This window comes from Gossypium hirsutum, chromosome D11 (assembly GCF_007990345.1).
Source record: "Gossypium hirsutum isolate 1008001.06 chromosome D11, Gossypium_hirsutum_v2.1, whole genome shotgun sequence".
NCBI lineage: Eukaryota > Viridiplantae > Streptophyta > Magnoliopsida > Malvales > Malvaceae > Gossypium > Gossypium hirsutum.
The window spans coordinates 19,664,267-19,680,370 of NC_053447.1; the positions used below are offsets into that span (position 1 = coordinate 19,664,267).

At 34.8% G+C, this 16,104-nt stretch overlaps 1 protein-coding gene and 1 pseudogene across 6 annotated transcripts; both read left to right on the plus strand.

Moving 5' to 3' along the window:
* Nucleotides 1–335: 335 nt before the first annotated feature.
* On the plus strand, nucleotides 336–6,888 carry LOC107911043 (lariat debranching enzyme). Of its 6 annotated transcripts, XM_041106405.1 has the most exons (13): nucleotides 336–525; nucleotides 851–952; nucleotides 2,027–2,076; nucleotides 2,435–2,518; nucleotides 3,846–3,989; nucleotides 4,109–4,266; nucleotides 4,371–4,492; nucleotides 4,661–4,854; nucleotides 4,976–5,158; nucleotides 5,255–5,373; nucleotides 5,542–5,681; nucleotides 6,015–6,125; nucleotides 6,481–6,888. In XM_041106405.1, the coding sequence occupies exons 2-13, from the start codon at nucleotides 916–918 to the stop codon at nucleotides 6,561–6,563; spliced, it is 1,425 nt and encodes a 474-aa protein (XP_040962339.1). In that variant the 5' UTR covers nucleotides 336–525; nucleotides 851–915; the 3' UTR covers nucleotides 6,564–6,888. The 6 variants fall into 6 exon arrangements, 5 of the variants coding, with proteins under 5 accessions (XP_040962339.1, XP_040962343.1, XP_040962342.1 ...); XM_041106409.1 differs by lacking the exon at nucleotides 336–525 and having other exon boundaries at nucleotides 845–947; XM_041106408.1 differs by lacking the exon at nucleotides 336–525 and having other exon boundaries at nucleotides 845–947; nucleotides 3,866–3,989.
* Nucleotides 6,889–8,480: 1,592 nt separating this feature from the next.
* On the plus strand, nucleotides 8,481–15,493 carry LOC107911042 (lariat debranching enzyme-like; annotated as a pseudogene).
* The last annotated feature ends 611 nt before the right edge of the window (nucleotides 15,494–16,104 follow it).

Here is a 16,104-nt window from a genome sequence, read left to right on the forward strand (position 1 = left end):
AATAAAATGAAAGGAAGGGACCAATCTGAACACGCGCATAACATGGGGACTGGAAAGGAATTTTACCTTCGCCTCAAAATGACATTGTTTCAGCGTGGGCCAAACTGAACTCGTAGAGAAATCTTGGGGTAAAAATTAAAAAATAAAAATCCTTTACTGGAAACATTAAAAAACGTAAGGGATAAAAGTGAAATTATCCCATCCATTGAAAACACGCGGATTCTCCCCTGGAGCGGGTCGGGTCGCACGCGGGTTAGGCTTAAACGGCGCCGTTTTGGCCACTGTAATCAAGGCTTAAAACGGCGCCGTTTTGATCCTTTATAAAACCAATAGTTTTTTTGAAAATTTCATTTTCTGTTACTCTTCAAAAGCAAATCAACCCTAAGTCACTTTTCATTTTTTTTTTCTGAAAACACAACAGCAGACTCAGCCCCTGCTCTACCCTGTCCGCCGCCTCAAAGGATTTGAAGCCCCTTCAACTCCGATCTGATCGGGGCAAATAAGGCTCCGTCTTCCTCCTCGCAGGTAAGTGTGTTTTCCTTTTATTATTTCTTTGATTTGTGAAGAGATGAACAAAAGAAAAATCAAAAAGGAGGCGAGAAATCAGAAAAATCACCTTCAAGATCCACTGCTGTATTTTTATTTTTGCCTTTTTGTATTTCGTTTTACACTAATTTTTTCCCCTTTCTTGTTTTTTTTTTAATTTAATTTTCGTAACCCCCTTTACAAAAATCTCAATCGCTTTTTATAATCGAATCCTAGAGAAGAAAATCCAAATCAAAATCCCCTTTATTTTTGCTATATTTCCTGCTATCTCTACTTCTCACTTGCTGTTCGTGGTCCATGGTAGGTGCGACGTGCGCGAACGTGCGGGGAGAGTGACAACCACTGGCACACACGCACGGTGAGGGCCCGATGGTTGCGGCGCCGCTGAAACTGCTACTAGGGTTAGGTTTTTTCTGAAACTGTTCAAAACTTTGGGCTAGTGGGTTGGGGTTTGTAATGGGCTGTTAATTATTTGGTTTTTTAGCAAGGCCAAAATTGGCCTATTACAGTATTAGTTTGCATGAATTTGATTCTTTGAATAACCTTCTTGTGGTGTCTTGGGTTTAATTCAAAATTTTCCGAATTATTAATGGTTGATGTGGAAATTTGATTAGGACCATGTGAAAAAGTTATCCTCTAATTTTCTGAACTGTCAAGATATAGGTATGTTAGGGGAAGCCTACTCTCTGTTTACTGGTAAGTTTAATCTTGAGTGTTATATGAGGTGGATATCTTCAATCTACAGTTTATATATATTTAAGGTCAGGGAATAGCTGTTTCCAATTACTTGAACACTTGGCTGTTTTCATTTAATCTACAGTTAATATATATTTAAGGCCACTTTCCTTACACAAGTGTTGTTTGATTTTCGTTTTTAAAGGAAAAATACAGTTTGTATGGCGTTGTTGTGTGTTTTCAAATAGAATAGAAAGTAAGAGACTTTGGGATCAATTAACATCAATTTTAACTAGAAGAACATGGTCATATTTGGAGTGAAAATTCTTGCATTTTATCTGGTGCTAAGGTGGTGCATATTAGTCTTTGGTTTTCTTTTCACACAGCTAGGTGCTTTCACTCATCGGTAAGGATCGGGGTAGGTTTCCTTTAAAATAGTTGAGTGGAGGTCATCGATGAACTTAGTTGGAACTGTTTGTGTGCTGGTGCTTATATGATTTGGAATTGGATTTTGATTGAAATATTCGGGTAATATCTAAATGCATGGCCTGGATGGAATTAGGGATGCAATTTAACTGAAAATGTTGTTTTATATTACAAAGTAGTTACAAGTGTTTATTGTGTTGCATTAGAAGATGTTAACTAGGTGTTGTTTTCTTTCTTATGAAGAACGCAGTATATTTTCCTTTTTTGATCTTACGATGAGAGTTTTCTTTCAAAGTTTCATATTTGAATCGTATTACTGATTTATTTTTCAAAAAATCCAAATTACTCATCTTTTGCTTTGGTATTGTTAATTATGTAGAAAACGAAGGTTTCTCTTTTGTGGACGTCGGCCATTCATATCAACCCAAGGTATCTCTCTACAATCTCATGGTTTTGTTTGCAGTAACATTGATGCGTTTGTTTTATTTGATTGTTGTTTTCTAAATTGTCAAAATTAAAGTAAATTTTCCTTGGATCCAATTTAATTTTCATTGGGCCTATGTGGCCATTGGTTTTTTGCGACTTGTGATAGTTGTCCTGTTTTTTTGGGCTGTTATAATGGTCATGGTTTTTGGGTTTCTGTTTAGTTCCTGTGGCTTGTGATACTGAGCATGTTTTCATAGTTTATTCTCTCCTCATTTTCCTTTTTTTCTAACATTTCTTTCCCTTTTATTCTCTCCTTTATTATGTCTGTCTCATTTCAAATTTTACCTCTTATATTTTTTAGGCCCGAAAGAATTCAAAGACACTATATTGTGATTCTCTCTACCGTTTCTGTTTTTGGGATTTTTGGACTCCCTTGCTTAATCAGGTATGAATCTTTTCTCCAACATTGTCTTTTCCGTTCTCCCTTTTAAGAACTATGCTTTTGTACTTGTATTTTTTGGTTTATTTTATGGCTTTTGGTTTTCAGTTTTAGAAATCAACAATAAAAAAAAGTTTGTCAATTACTTAATGGGAAGCAAAAAATCTGAAATTGTATTGGGAATTTTCTCTTTTCATTTTTTTCATAAATATTACAATAAATTAAACTAACCAGTTGGCAATAAATGACCAGCTTATTCCCATATTCTGTCCTATTTTTCCTTTATTTCTAACGTTCCTTTCTCCTTTTTTAGCTACTCTTTTTCCCTTCTTTACAAATATTTTCCTTCTCTCTTGTTTTTTCTTCTCTCAGCCCTTTTTCCTGTGTTTTCTTCAATCTATAGCTCTCCCATTTATTCGCTGTCTCTCTCTCTCTCTCAATATCCTTTCAATTTTTTCCTCAAATTTTTTAGCTTCAGGTAATCAAATTTCAGTTTTTTTTTTTTGCTGTTTCTATTTTTTGTAAATTTTGAAACTCCCTACATCATCCGAAATTGATTTCAGGTATGAGCATAATTAAACTGTCTCTTTCCTCATTATCTCTGATTTTAGTTTCAGATATATGCTTATATTTTACTAATATTTTCAATTTGTTTTTTTAGGGATTTCGGTATTTTAACAATAATAGTTTTTTAACAATGTTAGTAAGTTTAGGTTTTATTATCTATTAAATATATATAAAACTAATTGACCCAACGTACATAAAACAAATCAATGTAGTCCGGTGTTCTGCCTTCCAAATAATGTAAAATTAATATGGATGAATTTAAAATGATTTGGATTAATTTTTTTTTTGCAAATATGAATTAAGTAAAATTTTAAGATGAAATATATTAATATAATTGATGCATCAACATCTCTATTGCGCTTAAAGTCTATAAACCTAAAGAAAATTGGGAAAATTACGCAAAAGGGAAAAATACTATTTAACCTTTTTATAGAACACCGTATTAACCAGAAAAGATTGTGGGAAGAGCCACGTGTAGCAAAAGGACCATTGCTCGCGAGCGTAGTGAACCGTATCCTCGTTTCCTGCCGCCATTGTTACCCATCTTCTTCAAGCTTATGGTATTGGAATTTTTGAAAACATTGGCTCATTCCATCTCATTGTTGTTAATCCTGCTGTTGCCCTTTTCATTCCTGTTTTAATTATATATGCTTCTTTTTACTTCTATTTTCAGTGTGTTTTTGTCATGGTTTTTTGTTTTCACCTTTAGAGAATAAAGTCATTAAGAAAAAACCTAAGGTTTTAAGTTTTTCTCAAACCCTCACAGTATTGTGTCCAATTCAAAAGGATGAAGATAGCAGTGGAAGGGTGCATGCATGGAGATCTCGACAAGGTCTACGACACCATTAAATACATCGAAAACACTCGCAACATCAAAATCGACCTCCTCCTTTGTTGTGGTGATTTCCAGGTTCTTTCTCTTACACTCTCACTTTCTCCCTTCAATTTGTTGTTTTTATACGAAAATTTGTCACTTTCCAAATACCCATTTTTTATATTAACTTAATTTTTTTTTCTTTTGCAACTTAGGCAGTCAGGAATGAAAAAGATATGGATAGCCTTAATGTGCCCCCAAAATATAGGGAGATGAAATCATTCTGGAAATACTATTCGGGTCAGGAGGTTGCCCCAGTTCCCACCATTTTTATCGGTGGAAATCATGAAGCTTCCAATTATTTATGGGAATTGTAAGTCACCCCCTTTCCTTCATATGTTCTGGCTTGGGGATTTTGATTCTTTTATGAAAAGGCCTTGAATTTTACCTTCTGCAATTGAAATGTGTGAACTTTAGGTATTATGGGGGATGGGCAGCACCTAATATATACTTCTTGGGGTTTGCTGGGGTTGTGAAGTTTGGCAATATCCGTATCGGTGGACTTTCCGGAATTTACAATGCGCGTAATTATTGTTTAGGTTGGGTTTGAAGTTCTTTTACTTGTCTATTTTGTGTTTATTCTGGAGTTCTTTTAATGGTGATTGTTTATTTACTGCAAGCGTGTGTCAAATATGTTATATTGATTCTTATTTAGGGTGGAGAGTCGAAGCTTTGAAACTGAAATGAATTAGCTTTTCCTTGAGCAGGACACCACGAAAGGCCACCTTATAATGACAATACTATCAGATCTGTGTATCATGTCCGGGAGTACGATGTTCACAAGCTCATGCACCTAGAGGACCCGATTGATATTTTCCTTTCACACGATTGGCCGCTCGGCATCACTGATTTTGGGAACTGGCAACAACTTGTTCGCTACAAAAAACATTTCAAAGATGAGGTAATTATATTCGATTGGTGGAAATGCATATTTGTGACAGAATGAAAATCTTCATATCAAGCGTATTCAGTTTTCTTGTTGACCATTCCTGGTTGCTTGTTGGTTGAAACATATTTCCTAGATCCAGCAAGGAACTCTTGGAAGCAAGCCTGCTGCACAGCTGCTCGAAAAACTCAAACCATCGTATTGGTTTTCAGCTCACTTGCACTGCAAATTCACTGCTCTTGTTGAACATGAAGAGGGTGGTCGAGTGACAAAATTTCTTGCACTCGATAAATGCCTTCCAGGGCGCAAGTTCTTGCAGGTATCTATCATATGTTCTGACCATTTCATTTAGGTTCTTTCTTTTGGTCTTTGCTGGAAGCTAATAAATGAATTCTGGCTTTCTTTGATCTTTTAGATTGTTGATATTGAATCTGATCCAGGACCTTATGAGGTTCAGTACGATGAAGAATGGCTGGCAATAACACGGAAATTGAATTGTGTCTTTCCTTTGACCCTCCGACGTGGAGACTTTGGGTGTGTGTATATATGACATTTTTGTTTTGACCATGCCACTCATCGCTCTCTCTCTCTTTTGGGTGGGGTGGACTAATGTTTTATTTGAAAATGTGCAATTTTCTATTTTTGCAAGTACTATTTCTTTACAAGAACTAGTGAGCCGACAACTGCTGTTCTAATATGTAGGAGAACACAGCTCGACATGCAAGATTGTCGTCAATGGGTTAAGAGCAGGATGGAAGACAGAGGAGCCAAACCTTGCGAATTTTCTCAAACAGCTCCACCTCACAAACCCTCTGATTCAGTTTCAAACACTACTTTTTCTGGTAAATAATATGGTGATATTTTGATGCTTTTCCTTCTTTGAGGTGCTAAAAGTATCTCCATTAATGGTTCTATCTTTTGGATTTAAGAAACTCACCATATACGTTTGCATATTTATGCCACTTATCACTATCATGATTAGGCATCTTGATATTACTGTCACAATCATTACAAAACACTATCCTTCATTTTTTGTCTTCTTTTAGCTCAATTAATTGTTGGTTAGCGAATGCATTCTTTTTTATTTAGATTTGCAACTAGAAGAATCATGACTTTTGCAATTTGTTTTTGCTCGATTTCCTTTTTAATTATTAAAATTTTCTCACCTTGTGTAGGTTCTCCCCGTAATCCTCAGACTGTATCTTTCTTGGAATTGCTAGATCTTCCTTATGTTCTTGATAATGCATTGGACTCCAGGGATACTCCTACTTCATTGCCTCAAAAGGGTAAAGAGTTTTCTATTTACCTTGTCCCACTCAGTTTTGATGCATTGTCCCTTTATACGGTACTTAACGGCTTCTAGTTAATCTTCATTGTGATGCAGTCAAACCTAGAGTATACATGATTCTAGGAATACCTTTTGCTTCTCGTGTTTAATATGGTGCTGATGCTCTCTCGCATAGTTTAATGGGATAGATAATTGATCATTTGCTTTCAATCAAGGTAGAACATTGAATGTGCCTAATGTTTTGAACTTTGTGCATATCATATGTAATGCTATAACTTTGCCTCGTACACGTTTATTGAACTAAATCCATTAAATTTCTTAAGGTGACATCGTTTTTCCTGTTGGTTCATTAGATGATTACAGCGAAGACATTCCCATTGAAGACGAGGATGATCTAGAAGATGGAGAACCGAATAATGAAAACCGGTCCTCATGAATGTGAATAATGTTTTCTATCAACCAAGAGGTTTATTAGTGCAAAAAGATTGATGGCAATATCCTGCAATTCTGGTTCACAGATTTTAGTGCTCGGTTCGATGGTTTTATTGTCCGGTTTAGCTTTTTTACTTGTTTGAACCAGGCTACCTGTTGTACGTATTCCAGGTAGGGATATCCCATTCTACCGATATCCCGAGCTGGGATATCCTGCATTACGGGTACACCGGTTTGTGGCTGTTTTGCTTCGGATCTATCCCGATTTGGGTCTTTTTTAAAAAAAATATTTATAAAAAATTAATAGGGAAGGCCGATGTTTTTTAGAATTTTAGGTCCATTTTTCCAAAAAAAAAAGACACCTTTTAAGCCCACCTCATTTCCAAAAAAAGCCCCCACGATCATTAATGCATTAAATTTTATATTCTATTCCTTCAAACTAGGCTAGCTATTTGATTTTCTTATTTGTCTTAATTCGTGAGGGATAGTGCTTTTTCAAACAAAATTTTAAGTAAGTTAAGTGTGAAAAACAATTTATTTTAAAGGAAAAAAATTAATACAAGAGCATTCAAGTCTTTTAATAGTTTACATAAAAGCTTAAAAAAAGACTTTAAAAATCAATAACAGAATTTAGAATCTAATTATTAAGGTGCCTCAACCAATATTAATCTGACAATCGGTATTATTCATGTCACATAACATTAACTTCGAAAACGTTTAATGGTTTTTTATTTAAATTCTCAAAGTTAAAGTAAATCTGAAGTTGAATCCCCAAATCAAAATTGAAATTGAAGGCCTTTTAAAACTTTCTTGTGAGATGATTTCTATGATATAAAATGTAATCTTTTCGTTAGTATGTTTTGCATTCGAAAATATGTTCCATGTCAATGGAATTAAGCTCTGAATGTAACAAGAAATTTTGAATAAGTAACGGCAATTTTTAATGTTTTAGGCCTCGAATCATAGGTTTTAAAATTATATTTCAACTTTAAATTATTGTTATTATTAAAATCACCAAAATTTTAAGAGTATAGAGTTTTGATAACTTAGAATAAACTAAAATGTCATGAAAATTTTGAAATATAAAATACAAAATTATTTTATTTTATTTCATTTTAATATTATTGTTAGTCAAATTATGTTTATTATGGTAAACATAATATTAAATTAATTTTGAAAAGTTTTTGTTGAATTTTTATATTTATATATTATAAAAATTAAGCCATAGCCTCCGCTGTAAAAGGAGAAGGTATGTGGCCATGCATGGTTGTTTTCTAACATAACACAGAACCAAAACAATTTCTAATAAGGATAGCCGAGCAAGATTTGCTATTGTGTTTGCAATTGTTGGACAAAAACACATTAGCTAACATGTAATTAATTATAAATAAACACATATAAAATAAAATATAAATAGAATGATATTTAATTAAATTTTTAAATACGAAAATCAAACAAAATTGTAATAAAAATTGAAATAAGAAGAATAGAGATTTTACGAAACATTAACACCTATGAAACACAATATACTTAAGATAGATTTGGCTGCTCATACGATATTTAGAGAAATATTGATAGAATGTCTCTCAACATACAACAATAACAGTAATTTTGATATTTTCTTTACTAGTTTTTTAATTGATTGGTAATACATAACCTCTGGACTAGCACTGTCTATAATGGTTGTGGTGTACCTTGAAATATTAAATATTATAATTTTTTAAGATATTATGATGATATTTTTTATATATAAAATCAATAAAAAAACAAATAATAAGATTTTTAAAAAAATGACAAATCTCAGACTTTTTGTTTTCTTCTTTATAAATCTTTTGTCTTTGCTTGTTCATCTCTATTTTTTATTTCAGATATATTTATTCATCACTTGAAGTAAAGCAAAAGGGAAAGTAGGAGGGTTTCGATGAGAGTGAAGTCATTCTGGAAATACTATTCGGGTCAGGAGATTGCCCCAGTTCTCACCATTTTTATCGGTGGAAATCATGAAGCTTCCAATTATTTATGGGAATTGTAAGTCAGCCCCTTTTCTTCATATGTTCTAGCTTGGGGATTTTGATTCTTTTATGAAAAGGCCTTGAATTTTACCTTCTGCAATTGAAATGTGTGAACTTTAGGTATTATGGGGGATGGGCAGCACCTAATATATACTTGTTGGGGTTTGCTGGGGTTGTGAAGTTTGGCAATATCCGTATCGGTGGACTTTCTGGAATTTACAATGCACCTAATTATTGTTTAGGTTGGGGTTGAAGTTCTTTTACTTGTCTATTTTGTGTTTATTCTGGAGTTCTTTTGATGGTGATTGTTTATTTACTGAAAGCGAGTGTCAAATATGTTATATTGATTCTTATTTAGGGTGGAGAGTCGAAGCTTTGAAACTTAAATGAATTAGCTTTTCCTTGAGCAGGACACCATGAAAGGTCACCTTATAATGACAATACTATGGGAACTGGCAAATTGACAGAAACCGATTGATATTCACAATACTATAAGGATATCATGTCCGGGAGTATGATGTTCACAAGCTCATGCACCTAGAGGAACCGATTGATATTTTCCTTTCACACGATTGGCCGCTCGGCATCACTGGGAACTTGCAACAACTTGTTTGCTACAAAAAAACATTTCAAAGATGAGGTAATTATATTTGATTGGTGGAAATGCATATGTGTGACAGAATGAAAATCTTCATATCAAGCGTATTCAGTTTTCTTGTTGACCATTCCTGGTTACTTGTCGGTTGAAGCATATTTCCTAGATCCAGCAAGGAACTCTTGGAAGCAAGCCTGCTGCACAGCTGCTCGAAAAACTCAAACCATCGTATTGGTTTTCAGCTCACTTGCACTGCAAATTCACTGCTCTTGTTGAACATGAAGAGGGTGGTCGAGTGACAAAATTTCTTGCACTCGATAAATGCCTTCCAGGGCGCAAGTTCTTGCAGGTATCTATCATATGTTCTGACCATTTCATTTAGGTTCTTTCTTTTGGTCTTTGCTGGAAGCTAATAAATGAATTCTGGCTTTCTTTGATCTTTTAGATTGTTGATATTGAATCTGATCCAGGACCTTATGAGGTTCAGTACGATGAGGAATGGCTGGCAATAACACGGAAATTGAACTGTGTCTTTCCTTTGACCTTCTGACGTGGAGACTTTGGGTGTGTGTATATATGACATTTTTGTTTTGACCATGCCACTCATCGCTCTCTCTCTCTCTCTCTTGGGTGGGGTGGACTAATGTTTTATTTGAAAATGTGCAATTTTCTATTTTTACAAGTACTATTTCTTTACAAGAACTAGTGAGCCAACAACTGTTGTTCTAATATGTAGGAGAACACATCTTGACATGCAAGATTGTTGTCAATGGGTTAAGAGCAGGATGGAAGACAGAGGAGCCAAACCTTGTGAATTTTCTCAAACAGTTCCACCTCACAAACCCTTTGATTCAGTTTCAAACACTACTTTTTCTGGTAAATAATATGGTGATATTTTGATGCTTTTCCTTCTTTGAGGTGCAAAAAGTATCTCCATTAATGGTTCTATCTTTTGGATTTAAGAAAATCACCATATATGTTTGCATGTTTATGCCACTTATCACTATCATGATTAGGCATCTCGATATTACTGTCACAGTCATTACAAAACACTATCCTTCATTTTTTGTCTTCTTTTAGCTCAATTAATTGTTGGTTAGTGAATGCATTCTTTTTTATTTAGATTTGCAACTAGAATAATCATGACTTTTGCAATTTGTTTTTGCTCGATTTCCTTTTTAATTATTAAAATTTTCTCACCTTGTGTAGGTTCTCCCCGTAATCCTCAGACTGTATCTTTCTTGGAATTGCTAGATCTTCCTTATGTTCTTGATAATGCATCGGACTCCAGGGACACTCCTACTTCATTGCCTCAAAAGGGTAAAGAGTTTTCTATTTACCTTGTCCCACTCAGTTTTGATACATTGTCCCTGTATACGGTACTTAGCGGCTTTTAGTTAATCTTCATTGTGATGCAGTCAAACCTAGAGTATACATGATTCCAGGAATACCTTTTGCTTCTCGTGTTTAATATGGTGCTGATGCTCTCTCATATAGTTTAATGGGATAGATAATTGATCATTTGCTTTCAACCAAGGTAGAACATTGAATGCGTCTAATGTTTTGAGCTTTGTGCATATCATACGTAATGCTATAACGTTGCCTCGTACATGTTGATTGAACTAAATCCATTAAATTTCTTAAGGTGGCATCATTTTTCCTGTTGGTTCATTAGATGATTACAGCGAAGACATTCCCATTGAAGACGAGGATGATCTAGAAGATGATGCAGAACCGGATAATGAAAACCAGTCCCCATGAATGTGAATGATGTTTTCTATCAACCAAGAGGCTTATTAGTGCAAAAAGATTGATGGCAATTTCTTGCTATTCTATGAGGCTTTACTTATTTGTGAAGTTGGCAACTAGGTTGAATGGCCCACACTTTTCCAAGCTTTGTTGTGGTTTCATTCATTCTTTCTAAAATAATGTATAAACATCAAATATTATATCAATAGCTATTATCACAGTCAATCATTATAATAAATCAAAAGCCCTCGGGCCTTAGTACAGCCAAACTCTGTTAATAGCCTGCTTCCCCTAAATATTTAAACCGTGGAACAACAGAGATAATTCATTAGCTTAATCAAATTGGGTATCTCTTACAACAACCTAAAATGAAGGTAAAAGTTGTGTGCAGGAAGCTGTATGACTATTTCCAATACGATCTCAAAGAAATAGCTTTCCCTTCTTCATTGCCTGATCCTCCCCACATCAAAAAGCGCCGCAAATTGACTTGGCACGAGCGCTTCTTGGTACTTCTCTTTTCCTATTTCTCTTCCGCAGTAAGAGTTTTGTTTGCTTATTGATTCCTGGGTTTTAATGATGAATGCTGTTAGATTCTGGGTTCCCCCTTCCTTTATATAATTGTATTTTTTTTTTATGGTTTATGTGATGGAGAAGCTATATTAGTACTGGATTGTAGTTTAGATATTATTGCCAGTTTAAAGAGCATGGCTCTTTCATTTCTCCATCATAGTAAAATAGTGAGCCTGGTTTGTAAATTGACCTCTCTCTTTTTTTTTTTTGTGTCGTTGCTATTGCTGTAAGCAAAACATTTTAGAATTCTGAAGCCTTTTTTTGGAAGAAAAAAAATGCATTGTTTTTTACTTTAAATTAAAAACGTATGTTTGGAAGTACTTTACGTTTTAACTATTAGCAATTTCAACTCAAATATGATGATTTTGCCGCGTCCTTTTTATATATATATATTTTGCTTTTGTTCCATTTAACAAATTTTAAAGAAGCATAATGGAAATTTGAAATTTCACAGATGCTAGCTGGTGATTAGGGTGGAAATTAGATCATTGGGATATTGAAATGATTAAATGACTTTTATGTACTGTTCTGCTTACTTGATGGTTAACTTAACCACTTGAATGTCAAATAATGCTCAAGAACCTATTATTTGCCTATGCATTAGGGAATAAGAGGCATTTATTTTTAGTATGTAAGTAGTAAAAACCTGTCATCCTCCTTTAGGTCTTGAAGGAGGCCTCTAGGCTTTATGCTGCAAGTTGGGTAAGGGATATTGGTCCTGATCTTTAGACCAAATGATTATAAGAAGGATGATGGAACTGAAGATAAAATGGAGATAAGAGTAGGAGTACAGAGACAGAACCTTTGACCTTGGAGGATATTGGTGAGGAACTTTACTTTGTGGTTTCTTATCTTGAAATGTTCTGATGTATAAGTTGTCTATAATGGATCAAGAAGTATATAGCATGACTTGCAAAATAAGCGGCATATTATATGTGCAATAAACCATTAGATTCGTGCTTGAGACATCTTATGGAGGTCAAGGAACAAAGTCCTGTAATGCTTGAGTTCAGTTAGGTTTTCATTTCAATTTCCTTTTTAGTAGAACTTGTCTGGAGGTAGCATGGAATTTATTCTTTGATTTCTTTTTCCCCTTGCTGCTCAGAGTCATTCGTGACTGCATTTTGTTTTTTTATGTTGTTGGCACCTGTGTTCAAGTCTTATATTTTACGCTTCCATTGGCATATTTTTGGTGAATCCCTTCTTCACCAGGCTAAGGTTCAGTTGTTAAGGAAGATATTAAATTACTGTTTATCTCCAGCAGTCTTAGTTATCTGGGTTTCATTGTCTAGAGCCATTACAGTGACGACCATACCGTTAACTTATGCTACCTAGGTACCTTTTTTTCTTCTTTTTGGTATCACCCTGAAGAATGATAGCATGACGTGCCCTCTGCCAACATTCTATTTTCTGAACATCTTAATATATATTTCTTTAATTGATTTTAGAAAGAACATTTTTAACTCATGATAATTTCCTACTTATTCTGTCATCATTTACCTTGTTGGTACACCTCTTTTTTAACTAAAATTTTTTAGGCCAAATTTCTCTCGTCTCACCCTTTTTTCTCTTATTTTCCTGGTATTATAGTTTATCTTGTTGAATTTTACATTGTTTTGATGTTTTCTATGGAAATTATTTAATAGCGATTGCTGCAAGAGGAGGGATGGAGACTTTGAGGCCTGCTTTACAGAGGTTATACATGACAAGGGCTTCTGCATATAGAGATGCTCTTAAGAGTTTCATAGAAGGATATCAAGAAAGTATCCAGCATGTCATGGAGGAAAAGGAAGATTCTACTAAAGTACAGCTAGAAGGCAGTACTGATAAAAATTCAACTTGATGGCTGATAAGTGCATAATCGGAGATGCATGTGAGTACTTCTCCAGCATACCTATTGTAGATACAAGTTTAGAGATTTGGTGGAGCTGGGTTGGCATGAAATCACAAGAATGATACATGTCCTGAGAATTTTCCTGTATTGAGAAAGTGACCTTTAGAAACTACAAATATAATGGGTATCTCCATTGACAATGGTGATGCTCTTTTCCTATTTATATATATATATTAATGAATTTTGGTCTTCCTGGTATTCTAGGCGATAGTTTATTCTTAATGGAACTTTGGATATGTGGTAAATATTTTCGTTTTGTGGAGTAAATTTTGGTACAGAAATTGCATATTAGTCCAACATCATCTGTGTATTCAATTGAATGTGTTTTTCGTATTTTAAGGATATTGCTTATGGATTCCTCAATGAAGATATCTTTCAATCGCTGCATTAGAGATGGAGATTTGATTATTGTAAATGAGAGGCGTGATACTATGAAAGCTATTAAAGTGTGTGAGAATTCGGTTCTTCAAAATTGTGTCGGTGTATTTAAACATTCAGATTGGATCGGGAAGCCATTTGGTTCCATAATTTTCAGCAACAAAGGTGGATTCGTTTACCTATTGGCTCTGACACTGGAGTTATGAACTTTGGTTCTAAGTCATAGGACTCAGGTTCTTTATATTGCGGATATTAGCTTTGTGATTATGTACTTGGAAGTAGTTCCTCGTTGTTTGGTTCTTGAATCCGGGACCAGTAGTGGCTCCAACGGGACATGTGTATACCTTTGATTTCCATGAATAGAGGGCTGCCTCAGCTAGGTAAGCCTTAATGTTTATCGTTTGCAAAAGTGCATTGTGATGAAATATGATATAGTAACTGCTTAGGTTGAACTTGAATTCTGGGTTATCTTGAGTTGATGTCTTCATAGATCTACATTTTGTTGCCGTAATACTTCATTGTCTCTAATTGTCTCAGTTTACAGATCTTTATTAGTTTCATTAGTGAGTGCATTGTTATGAAATTTTGGTTTCAAAGATAGTTATGAAATATGATTTTAGAAACTGCTTAGGTTGAGCTTGAATTCTAGGTAGATTTCAGAAGTCTGTTCAGGTAGATGTATTCTTCGATCGACTTTCTGTTGCTGTCATGCTTCATAGTCTCAAAATTATCTCGGTTTTGTGGAACCTTGCGTAGGACTCATTTATGGTGCATATTTTATCCCATTATATGGTTTCTGTTTGTCTAATTGATAATAGAAAGATCCAAGGATGGTTGTTTTTTTTTTCTTTGATTCTTCTGTGTTGGTTCGCGAATGAAGGAATGTTTTACGATTTTTCACTCCTTCAACAGAGAGGACTGGAATAAGCACTTTAGTCACTGTGGGAGTCCGAGATATTCAGGGTGAGGGATTTCCGATCAGTTTTCTGGGTTGGCTGACTCCGTATTTCTGGACCTACCGCAACCTTGGCTAGCCATTCCTTCAACTTGAAACATGTTGAAACAAGATGGAACTCTGTGTTCCTTCTCACCGTGCATCGAACAAGTGCAACGTTCATGTGAAACTCTTAGATCTGACTTTACAGGTAACATATTAGAAACAAGTTATCCTATCTTGTTCAAGCAGTTTTTCTTTTAAAGTATCATGAGCTTTGCTTGTAATATGCACAGATATATGGACCTTTGAAATGCTGCTCAACGTGTATGAAATCCGTGAACGGAAAATGCATCACTCGAAGGTCAATGATGGGAATTCCACTACATGCCCTCCACGCAAGAGGAGGCAGCCTTCAAGTGAAGCAAGTGTGGGGGACAATGCAAGTTCTCCGACAGTCATGGCTTGGCCATCTGCCGAAACTTGAGGGCATACCAGATATTTGATAATGCATTGGACTCCAGGGATACTCCTACTTCATTGCCTTAAAAGGGTAAAGAGTTTTCTATTTACCTTGTCCCACTCAGTTTTGATGATGTTACAGCGTTCGGCATGTGATAGGCCAGTTTAGGATTATTCCAGTTCAGGAAAAGACTTTTTTAATCCGTTAAACTAATGAATGGAGGGCTTTAAACAAAGCCAACAATTGTTTCGGGTTTACCTATTTATTTTAAATATATAATACAGAACACACTTAGATAAATTTAATATATTATAAAGCTGATTTTGTCTTTTGCCTTTATGCATTTATTTTCAGTGAGTTTTTGTCAGATCTTTTTTTTTATTTCTTGCTCGGCTGAATATTGTTGGGGCTGGGGGTTATTGGGCTTAGCTTGAAATCGTTACAATTTTTTTTAATAGTCCTTTTGTATTTGATTTTCCTTCTTATTCCGCTCGACGAATATCCCTATCATGTCCCGGCTCGGTATAAGCTATTCTGGGGATATCCCCTTCAAATTCCGTCTCGGTTCAGGATTTTTACTGCCCGATTCAGTTTATTATCATTCGGTTTAGATTCTTCATGCGTCTGGACCGGGCTACCTGTCACACTTATTCCAAGTGGGAATATCCCAATTTTAGATATCTCAAATAGGGATATCCCATTCTAAGGATATCCCGCGTTGGTTTAGGGTGTTTTGTGTGAAATAAAGTACTGGGCTATTATTAAAATACAAAAACACATAAAACCATCAAGATTAAAAGACAGACCCAAAAACGAAACAGGCCAAAAGGAAAACAAAAGCCTGGAAAAACAGGCTCAATTTTATTTGGGTCTACGCATATCATGATAGTAATATTTAAGAAATGATTGTATCTTCAATCCATAAAGATTGTATGCAACTTTTTCAAAGG